Source organism: Chanodichthys erythropterus, chromosome 2, assembly GCF_024489055.1.
Source record: "Chanodichthys erythropterus isolate Z2021 chromosome 2, ASM2448905v1, whole genome shotgun sequence".
NCBI lineage: Eukaryota > Metazoa > Chordata > Actinopteri > Cypriniformes > Xenocyprididae > Chanodichthys > Chanodichthys erythropterus.
Window position 1 is genome coordinate 37891449 of NC_090222.1, and position 11271 is coordinate 37902719.

The window sequence follows — 11271 nt, forward strand, 5'->3', positions numbered from 1 at the left end:
ATAATAGTGTTTAAACCATCGCAGCAACTAGCTTTAGTGATGTTCGGTTCGTGTGCGAATCATTCTTTTGAACCGGTTCTTTTTAGCGAGCTGGATCAACATTTTCCACTTGTTTTGTTTCTATGGTGATGTTATAGCCTGCACTGACACCTGCTGTTCACTACTGGTAATAGCAGGGAAACCCACCACCCTCTCAAACCCCTGTGATAAATATATTAAAATCTCATTACATGTTTTTGCAACAGAACTTTATTATATCATAAAATAAAACATCAAAGCAGAAAAAAATCAATCAATCATGTGACTTTTGACAACAGAGCAAACTTTGAACAAAGGCAGGGAGACACAAGGAAGGACAGAAGACACAAAGCACCTTTGAGATATTGTGCATATACACTCATCACATTAGACTTCAACTGGAGACGCAAAACAAAACATTATGAATCAGAACACTGCATGAACTACACCGGACACATATTCTGTAAACCTTCACCCAATAATATAGAATAAAATCTATAAAATAAAATTCAATGATAAATACGCCTAACTTTATCAATTGCATTTCTAAATATACATAAAAAGTATTGTATGATCTACATTATATAAAATAGCAAAATCATTCATTTCAATGCTACTCTTTTCTTAAGGTGAGATTGTTCCTCTAGGTTTTTCGGATCACATTTCATTTTGATGTTGGGCTTTTTATTATTGCCTATGACATAAATCAATGAAAATAAAAAAAGGACACACAGATGTGTATTTTTTATTTTATTTACATCATTCTCTGCTAGATCACTTGGCTAGTTGCAGTCTTTGGTCGCTAGGGTGCTCTGGCTGATTGCCAGACGTTGCTAGGGTGTTCAAGATAGTTGATGGGGTGTTGCTATGGTGTTACTAGGCTATTCTGGCCGGTTGCTAGGGTGTTTCTATGCGGTATTATTGAGCTTAACCTTGCTTGTAAGGAACTGATTTCACTTGACAAAAAGAAAAAAGTCAATTTTTGACATTTGATTTTTATGCCTCAGATATTAATACTTCATTCTCTTTATTCATTCCCTGATGAGTGTTTTATTTTTTTTGAAGCTGCTGTCTGTAACTTTTTTGTGTTCAAAATGTAAAAAAATGCTATAATGAGTGAGTACATCATGAACCCATTTTCCAAACCGTGCTTTTGTCTTATCCTATATCACTACATACACCTATAATAAGTGTTTATATTCGGACTATTTCAGACTGGTTCGGGTCGTACCGCTGCGGAGTAGCACAGTACCTGCGTGACTCGGCATAGACGTAAACAGAGAGAAGTAGTTCCGGCTACAATGTTCTTCCGCCAAATGCATGCAGTTCTGTTTATTAACCGCTAGAGCGCCAAAAGTTACAGACTGCAGCTTTAAAGTGAAGCGTGTAATTTCTGCTCAACCACATGGAATTGCAAAAATAATGATTATATGATTATATAATAATGATTATAAATTGTTTCTAGGGTGTTATTATTGTGCTTAACTTTAACTGATTTCACTTGTTAAATAAGCCTCACTTTATTATTAAATATATAAACTTGTATAAACGTTTTATCTACAGGCTTCAGATATTAATACGTAAAATTTCCTGATGTTTTACAGTGTTTTTGAATGCAATTTCTGATTCAGATTCAGTATTTTTTCTCTTAAAATGACACACATCACCTTTAATAACAGACTTTTGTGTGAGTTTCCTGTAACCGGCAGTTCCCACACGAATGCCAACCAGTCCAGGCCAAAAGAGGCCACAGTGTCGGTCACGGTCGATGCTTTTAAACGGGTGAAATGCGATCACATCTGCGCGATAAGGCTCATATGAAGCACTGTGGCCCCTGTGGTCTGAACTGTGATAACCCTTCTCTAGTTCTCTACAACCGCTGTTGGCTAGTTGCTCTTGGCCATGCTTTTGGTCTTCAGCTCGGCCAGTTTGCTGGTGACAAAGTTCCACTTGAAGGCCGGTGTGTCTTCACTTCCTCCTCCGAGTGTGGCGTACTTGGAGAAGCTGTTGCCCGCGCCACCGTCGCTCTCCTCGCCCTCCTGCCCGACCTGGTTGTCGCAGTCTTCGGCTCTCGCCCCGCTCTCGTTCTCCACCTCCTGGCTGCCGTCACCTCCTGCCTCCGCCGCCTCCGCTTGCTTCATCGCAGCTGCTTGGTGCCACTTAGTCGCAAAGTTATCCCAGAATCCAGTGTTGCGCTTGTTGGGTCGTGGAGGCTCCTCCGGCATCACTGCCAATGGACTGTAGAGATGCATTTAAATAAATCAAAAGTGACAATAAAGGCGTTTATATTTCAAATAAATGCTGTTCTTTTGAAGTTTCTAATCATAAAAGAATCCTATGGGGGGAAAATGTATTACACACTAAAAAATGCTGGGTTAAACTGGACAAATGGACAAACTGTATTGTTTTAACCCAACTATTATTTAAAAATGAGCTTAAAATGAGCGCAAAGTATGTAAGAAATTAATATTTATTAACACATTTAATAAAGAATAATTAAACAATAAACATTTATTAAATTGCTTATTAATAAATGTTCACCTTTTGATTATTATTGTTGCCTCTAGTAATTATGTGTCTAATTTTAATTTTTTTGGGTTCATTTTAAGCCAGCCATAAAGTCGTTTTTAATCAATAGTTCAATTAGTTAAATTAAACAACCCAGCAGTCTGGGTTAACATTTAACCCAATTTAAACCCAACTTGGGTTATTTAAACCCAGCATTTTTTAGATTGCAGTTTCAACAACAATATGAAGCAACTGTTTTCAGCATTTATAATAATCCAAAATATTTCTTGAGCAGCAAATCATCATATTAGAATGATTTCTGAAGGATCATGTGACACTGAAGACTGGAGTGATGATGCTGGAAATTTAGCATTTTAACATATATTCAAATAGAAAGCAATTATTTTAAATTGTAAGAATATTTCAAAATTTTACTGCTTTTACTGTATTTTTGATCAAATGAATGCAGCCTTGGTGAGCAGAAGAGACCTCTTTGAAAACATATTTTTAAATAATTGTGCCAACTCTGACTATTTTTAGCTGTTGTAAGAGTGTGAAATTGTACTTAATTTTCCTATCTGCTGCAGGCAGTTTTAATAAAAAACAATTAGTGAATAAAACCTGCTTTTCAAGTATGGAAACTTGGCTCTCCGAGTTGAATGAAATGCATCATAACACTCACTGATCTGCTGCTGGCTGGTTCTCTGCCTCCAGAAGCTGGTGTTCATCATCCTTGGTGAATAGAGATGAAACACTTTTCCAACCTTTCGCTCCGGCTCCCTGCATCTGAGGAGGAATATACACACAATCACACATCCAACAAACATCAGTATGACTATATGCTGTTAACAAACAGTGTCCTGTAGCGTGAGGTTATCTGAAAAAGTGTATTTGTGTTTGTGCTTGCAGTGTGCAGTAGATCTTTTATTTATTTAATACAATTATATATATATATACTTCCAGGCTTACTCTCTTGGCGAGCTGTGTCATTGCACTGGGTCCTTCCTCAGACTGGATGGGTATTATATCTTCAGCCACATCACTGACCTTCATAGACAAATATTAATCAAAGACAAAGTTATAATGGGGACACTTAATATTCAACAGTATTATGTATGTTCTGCTCTGTCACTATTGGATGAGAGCTGAACTGAGCTGGACGATGACTTCACTGTTTTCCGCAGAACTGCTTTATAGATGAAATGAACTCATTTAATAATTAATGATCTTTACAAAGGAACTCAATCAACACTGAACTGACTTCAGCTGAACAATGACAGCAGAAATGAACTCTTTGCATCATTGAATCATTTTCCTGTAATCTCATAATCTGTATTGTAAAGCAGTGTATAAATAAAGGTGACTTAATGGTGAGTAAGAGGTAAAAATAATTTTAATGGATAAAATGAGTTTCAGAGGGTGAATTTACATAATTAAAACAAAATGGTTCTATTCAAGTCAAAAATATTACTTAACATCATTGAATCCACCTAAATACATTGATTTATACCAACAAAACTCATTTTATCCATTAAATCAGGTGCAATTACCACTTCTTATAGTGCTATAGTACATGGATGTACTATTGTGGTTTAGTGAAACTACGCCAACTGACAATTCTTATTTTTTATTTTTTTTATGGAATATTGCAGTATTTATTATAAATGATGTTTTTATCATTATTTTGGTCAATTCATGTGCCTCGTAATCAGAATATCTTCCCCTCCCTCTTGCAGCAACATCTCTTCTTTGATGACGAGGGCGGGGCAACCTGTCACTCACATGAGATCCACCAATAGCAAATCACAACCATCCAATCAGTTCCCCACAGACAAAATCAAGCCCCGCCCCACATTTGTTCTTGTTTGAGAAGCTCGGATATATGTCACAATAGGGAAAAGACTATTGCAATTTCTGTTTCATGCCAACTAAAATGAGTGTGATTTGATTTCCAACAAACATGTCAAATAATACTATTACTGCTCCTGTAAAACCATTAAACTAGTCCAGCTTGACCAGTGAAAACCTGCTTCATAACAAGCAAACCACCTTCTAATGAATAAATGCAAAACTATAAATTACTGTAGTGAATTTGGAGCAACTCCAGTCAAAGTTACATGCATTTACTATATGCATTTAAAAAGAGTCAGCACTGAAAAAGAAATAAAACCATGTATCCGATGTTTATCTTGAATAAGATGCTGTAATCTGTTGGCATTGTTGTGTGTTGTAGCAGGCTATGGAAACTATGCAAGTTCACTGGTAAGCGAGAGGTCACACAGACAGGCGAGAACTGTGGGGAATCTGCCAACGAGTCCAGCACACCCTAGAGTATGTTATCCGTCTCCAATCAACCACTGGAATGCCACCCTATTCCTAGATCCAGTTACAGGGCCTCTGAAAAGTGGGTCAAGGTTTCCCTTGATCAGATACTTGAAAGAATATTTCAAATATTTGAATGCATCCTGAAGCTCAGAAAAGCATTTATTAGCTCTTTAAAAACACATGCTCTAGCCAATCAACATAGTACAGGAACAGAGAACAAAAAAGTCAACTCTAAAGAATCCTGAATCCACAAGAATAAACTGATAGTCATATAGCTGGGTCTTTTATTTTATTTTATATTAACATCATTCAATGCACTTAAAATGTTTGATTAAGACATTTTGTGACATTATTTCTGGGGTAAAGTTGAGAGAAATCTAAAGTTGAGTACCACGGAGCCCCGGACATGACATGCAAGAAAAAAAATTAAATTGTGCACATGATTTACTAATTCGTTCCCTCAATTTACTAAATCATGTGCATGATTTATAAATCAAGGGAATGACATAGTAAATCTAGTGCACGTTTTAGTAAATCAAGGGAACAAATTAGTTATCACAACATTTTTTCAGCTTAGATAATTAATAAGTTCCGATAACATAATATTTAGAGTTTCTGTTGATTACACCAATCGCCTTAGTTGAATTAACAATTCTTTTTTACAGTGCATGCATGCATCTTCATGTGATCACATGCTCAGAGGCCCAGTATAGCAATAGACTGATATACTGGACAGGCTGATGTATTATAAATATAATTGTATTATTGACATTTTATCCATCATTGGGAATCCTGCTTTTCTAGATATCGGTATCACCATTATCATTAAAAAACTGCATAAATGTTTGCCATTGCTGAAACTTTACATTTATTTGTTCTGTCCTTAAATGTTTGATGATTCACTCAGAGCAATTACTTAAGGTTTCTCTCTCTCATTGCAGACAGCAGTTATTTATTATAAAGAGTTGCCAGATAAACACATTCAACAATATTTAGGCCTAAATTCAAGATTTATATATCTGAATTGCATTTAAAACCTCCATCCATTTGGATTACACAGTAATCACACCTGTTTCATTGATGTATGACTGACAAACAAGCATCACATTAAGTTTATTAGTTTGTTTATGTTAAAACTGTGTAATCCAGATGGATGGAGATTTTATATGCAATTCAAATACACAAATCTTGAATGTAGGCCTAAATATATTTGAGTGCTTGTTCACCCGTATCTGACGACCATATTTTGCCTGTTCGCTGCTTTACTGAGATGTACCTCTTCTACCGGATCCTCCTCCATATCTGGGTTGAGGGTCTTCAAGACTTTACTCTTGTAGACTTTCCACATGGGATTCATGACGGACACCTTCAAAAAATCCTCAGATGTGTGCAAAAATTCATAAAACAATCCAAGGTATCTCTAAGGCACCATTAACAAACTCCCAGCCTTAGTTTAGATCTAAATCTCTAACAATATTCCTGTTCCATCTGTAAGAGACAGTCAGTTTTCAGTGCAAAATGACAACAAGCTTCTCCTCATCGTCTTTATGCTGACACTTTGAATGAAAAGAGAAACTGGGCTGCTAGTCGAGTCCTTGAATTCAGTGTGAAGTAGATGAAAGAGGCAGTTTCAGCGGTGAATGCGCGCACACACACACTGTGACACGGCTCAGAAGCCCAGCATCGGTTACCTGGAAACAGGTGTGGGTTTCCTACTGAATATTTCAAGCAGCTCCGCTAATAGTTGAGGCTTCATTGTTGGCTGCTTTAAGAAGAGCAGGCCGTGTAACATTAACCCTGCAGAATGAACATATATAGACACCAAAAGGGTCAGATCTTTGGTTGTGACAATGTGCTTTTTATGATATTATAATTCAAAATATTCAGTAATTGACTTTGAAATGAAAGTAATAAAAGAGAATATAGCTTAAACAAAACAAAAGCACATTATCCCCAAATTTTCATTACTGTAAATGCAGCAGTTCTTTAAACTGCTTTTATTTTAGGACTCAGATTTTACATTGGATATCAAATGGTGATGCAACAGCACTAAAATGTTGTTTCTATTAAACTTTAATAGAAAATGTGTTTTAGTTTTGTAAATCCATACAGCAGCAGAAGTGAAGTCAACAATCAATGATACACTCTAAAAAATGCTGGGTTGTTTCAACCCAAATTTGGGTCAAATATGGACAAACCCAACTGTTGGGTTAAAAAATGCATTTAAAAATTAAACCCAATGGTTGGGTTTGTCCATTCTTGACCCAAACTTGGGTTCAAACAACCCAGCATTTTTTAGAGTCTACGGTGAGAGTTTTTTCCTCCCTTTTAGAACCAAATAAGACTCATTATTTTGATGGGCTATGTATGCATGATGCTAATTGCATTATATGCATTTTTACCTGCTGTCTGGGATGCATCAGAACTCACTTTATTTGAAAGACATATTTTACCCAAATTCTCATCACTGATAAATATAGCTGAAATACAGCAAAATATAAATATTAGATGAAAAACTTTAAAAACAAATTAGAATTGGTACTAAGTATCATGAAACCTGAAACTGAAAACAAAATTAAAGATAAATTGAAATATTAAAAATTAATAAAACTATAAATTATAAATAATAGATAATACTAAAAGAACACAATTATTTTACTATATACAAAATAATACAATTATTTTACAATAAATTTACTATAATTATTTATTTTAATCAAACTAAAGATAGTTTAACAAATGTGACCAAAAAATTTTTTTTTTTTTGAAATTGAGATTTATACATCATCTGAAAGCTTTCCATTGGTGTATAGTTTGTTAGCACAGGACAATATTTGGATACAACTATTTGAACATCTGGAATCTGAGGGTGCAAAAAAAAAATCGAAATATTGAGAAAATCTCATATAAAGTCATCCAAATGAAGTCCTTAGCAATGCATATCCACTCGCAAAAATAAATTTTTGATATATTTACAGTAGGAAATGTACAAAATATCTTCATGGAACATGATCTTTACTTAATATCCTTATGATTTTTGGCATTAAAAGAAAAATCAATAATTTTAACCCATATTGTTGGTTATTGCTACAAATATACCTGTGTGACTTATTAATTTGAAAATATTAATGGCCACAGATCAATAGACGAACATCTGGAAGAAAAAAAAAGGTCTAAAAACAGCAGTGATCAAAACGAGGGTTGTTTAAAGTTAGCCTTCAACCTCTGTGTGTTTTCAGAGGAGGGGGTCGCTAACCTGCGCTTTCATAATTACTATAAGGGCCTACGCATCCAGCTACCCGAACGATAATGTTTGTTGTGTAATTTCACCTGACACATTAGTTTCCTCTTGTTAACCTGATCTGAAGTATCCAACGCAATATATGGAGACAGACATTATTAAAAATGTATGCTTTTGAGGTGTCACTTACCTTTGGAACATAGTTGCCGAGCACTGGAGGATGATTTATTGCTTTTCATTTTACTGTTTATAGATGCACAGCCTTTACATTTACTGACACATAACATCTGGGAGATATATATTTGAACCTGAAGCTCAAGTCTCAAACCATTTCAGTGCCTTAAGTGACTTCAACATTTTCTTTAAAAGCAAACCAGATTCTTTAAGGCTCGTAACCAGCACGGTGGTAACTTTTAAGCGGCATGAGTTAAAAGCCTGTATTTCAGAGAGAGACTCACATCACATTCAGAACTGGCAGATCTCTCTGAGAACGTGCACTCTTGATGTGCTGCATTGAGTTTCACAGGTTTCCATTATTCAGAGGACTCTGGCACGGCTATTCAAGCCTGGGAACCAAATCCTCGTCCTGTCGCAACCAGATCAACCAATCACAACGACAGCCCAGGCAACTGTGAACATCCAATAATCAAATAATCTGCATGCAAACTTTCATTTGCAAGTTGTAACAAAAACCAGCTTAACTACTTTAAATGAACTGTGTACTCAAACATGACAGTTCTGTCACCATTTGGCAGTTCGAGTTGTGTTTTAGATGGGTTTATTGCATGCAGTTGTGAAGAAACCTCTAACATACAATGTAGTCATTCTGTAAGTCCTCAGACTGGGGTGTGAGCAAACTAATGCCATTTCCAGTTTGCAGGTGGGGCCCTACAAACCCAAGGGCCGATATAAGTGTACATATTGTGTAATTTAATACCTTTCACTGACAGGATTGAGCATGACTTACAGTATAGGCACCAACAAGATGCTTAAAGCTCCACATATATCAGAAGAATTACATTTGACAGCCTTGACATCATACTTTGCCTGTTTGAACTTAACCCCGATCATCATCTCTGAAGGATGATATTTATGTCATCCGTTAAAACTTTTCAATCAGTTATGGTCTTACCAAAGAGCTAAGGAGAGCAGAACGACTAAAGGGAGGCTTGAAACCTTTTCAAAGAAGTCAAAATTTGAACTCTTTTTTTGGCTTCAAATCAAAGCTTTTGGTACAAATCCTATCAAGCAATGACAATATCATGTTTTCACACCTAAATGTGACCTTAGATACAGCAACACCCAAGATGACTCAACTGTTTATCTGATTTAATTTATTTCACCTTTATTTAAACAAGTAAGTAACTTTAAAACACGATTCTTATTAATGACGCCCTGGCTAAAATTCTGTTTAAATATTGGTGAACTTTTTAACTGGAGAAATGAATATTTGTGAATAAAACAATGTTTTAATCCATACACGTGAATTTATTTGTGATTTGTGGCAGAAAATGGGGTCGCAGGTCTGTTGTCTAGGGCTGTCGAAGTAAAGGTTCTTTATTGGCATCAATGGTTCCATGACGAACCTTTAACATCCATGGAACTTTTCCATTGGTCTAAAGGTTCTTTATAGTGAAAAGGGGTTCTTTATACTTAAAAAAATGTTCTTCACATTGTGAAAAACAAGTTTCTTTTAAGAACCGTTCTTTGAAAGTTTCTTTAGGGACATATTTTATAACATCGCTGTGAAAAAAACACTTTTAGAATTTTTTTTTTTTTAAAAGTGCACTTGATGTCCAGTGAAAAAGCGGAAACAAAAAGTGGATCCTTCAGTGGGAATCATCAAAATGGAAGCTTGCTTTGAAGAGAGCAAAATACCTGGACGTTAAAATGAACTCCTCAAATAAAAGGATTAGTTCACTTTTGAATGAAAATTACTTTACTCACCCTCTAAAAATCCTAGGTGTATACGACTTTCTTCTTTCTGATGAACATAATCTGAGATATATTAATAAATATCCTGACAAATCCGAGCTTTATAATGGCAGTCAAGGGGACCAACGAGTATGAGCTGAAGAAAGTTCTTCCATCCATCATAAACATACTCCACATGGCTCTGGGGGGTTAATAAAGGCCTTCTCAAGCAAACCGATGTGTCTGTTTAAAAAAAAAAAAAAAAAAAAAAAAAAAAAAAAAAAAACATAATTAATAAGTTATGAAGTAAAATATTTAGCTTCCTCCAGGCCGCTGTCTGAATTCAATGTACAAAGAAAGTATAAAACTTGCAGTTCAAAAAGCATGCGCTAAGTCCTACGCCTTCCCTATTCAACTTATGGAAAAAGCTTAAAGGATTAGTCCACTTTTAAATAAACCTTTCCTGATAATTTACTCACCCGGCTTGTCGGCTAAATATAATAATATCAACAGATTTCAACTTAATTATTGTCAGATTAAATCTCTATTGAAAACATAACTTCATAATTTATTTTTACTAATTTTCAAATGCCATCAATCTGTAGTTTTGGTGTCATCTCCACCAACATGTTTCCCCTAATAATGTTTTGTTTGTTTGTTTATTTGGCTGGTTGGTTGTTTACCAAACAATTGTCAATGAAGAGCTCCTAATTGTGATCAAGGTAAATATCACTTGATTATTTCTAATCAAGTCAGATTATACAAGCGTGAAATTATTGTTTTTTATGCAATGACAATGGAGCCAGTCAGATAAAATTAACTGATCTGTACTGTATGTTAAATGAAGGGTAAAATAATTACAGCATTGATTATAACAGTAAGAATGAGCTACAGGCAATATTTTAAAGACTCTTTTATTAAAGAGTAAATTATGCCATGTCACTGAATTTGTCAGTGTTCTATGAATATATCAATAACAGAAACTGTTTCAGTCTTACAGGAGGGCTGGATTTGGATTAAAGCCTGGGCGTTTTAGGGTGAGGCACCATTTATTAGGACGACACTCATAACCAGAGATTCATTCACCTCAGGCACCCTGGGAAAATTCATCATTTCTGCCGTTTATTCCAGGTAATGCTTTTAGATTTATGCAGTTTAAATAGTAACCCACACAGTAATAAAATGTAGATCTAGTAGAACTAGATTATGTGTCATGATGAAGAAGACATGTTTACATTCAAATTTGTTGTTATTCAAACTACTGC

The 11271-nt window shown here is 35.2% G+C and overlaps 1 protein-coding gene across 1 annotated transcript; it reads right to left on the reverse strand.

Annotated features, from left to right (window-relative positions):
• Positions 1 to 1904: 1904 nt before the first annotated feature.
• Positions 1905 to 6208, reverse strand: LOC137028534 (uncharacterized protein C1orf232). Its single transcript, XM_067397434.1, has 4 exons — positions 6128 to 6208; positions 3496 to 3573; positions 3209 to 3312; positions 1905 to 2256 (listed from the first exon to the last, which is right to left on the reverse strand). The coding sequence occupies exons 1-4, from the start codon at positions 6206 to 6208 to the stop codon at positions 1905 to 1907; spliced, it is 615 nt and encodes a 204-aa protein (XP_067253535.1).
• Between the last annotated feature and the right edge of the window lie 5063 nt (positions 6209 to 11271).

What these genes read in the sequence shown, in the direction of transcription:
- LOC137028534 (XM_067397434.1), bottom strand. Translation starts at nt 6,208, where the DNA reads ATGAATCCCATGTGGAAAGTCTACAAGAGTAAAGTCTTGAAGACCCTC. An exon ending in AGGAGGATCCGGTAGAAGAG is followed by an intron (nt 3,574 to 6,127) that starts GTACATCTCAGT and finishes TTGTCTATGAAG; the next exon opens with GTCAGTGATGTGGCTGAAGA. An exon ending in TGACACAGCTCGCCAAGAGA is followed by an intron (nt 3,313 to 3,495) that starts GTAAGCCTGGAA and finishes ATTCCTCCTCAG; the next exon opens with ATGCAGGGAGCCGGAGCGAA.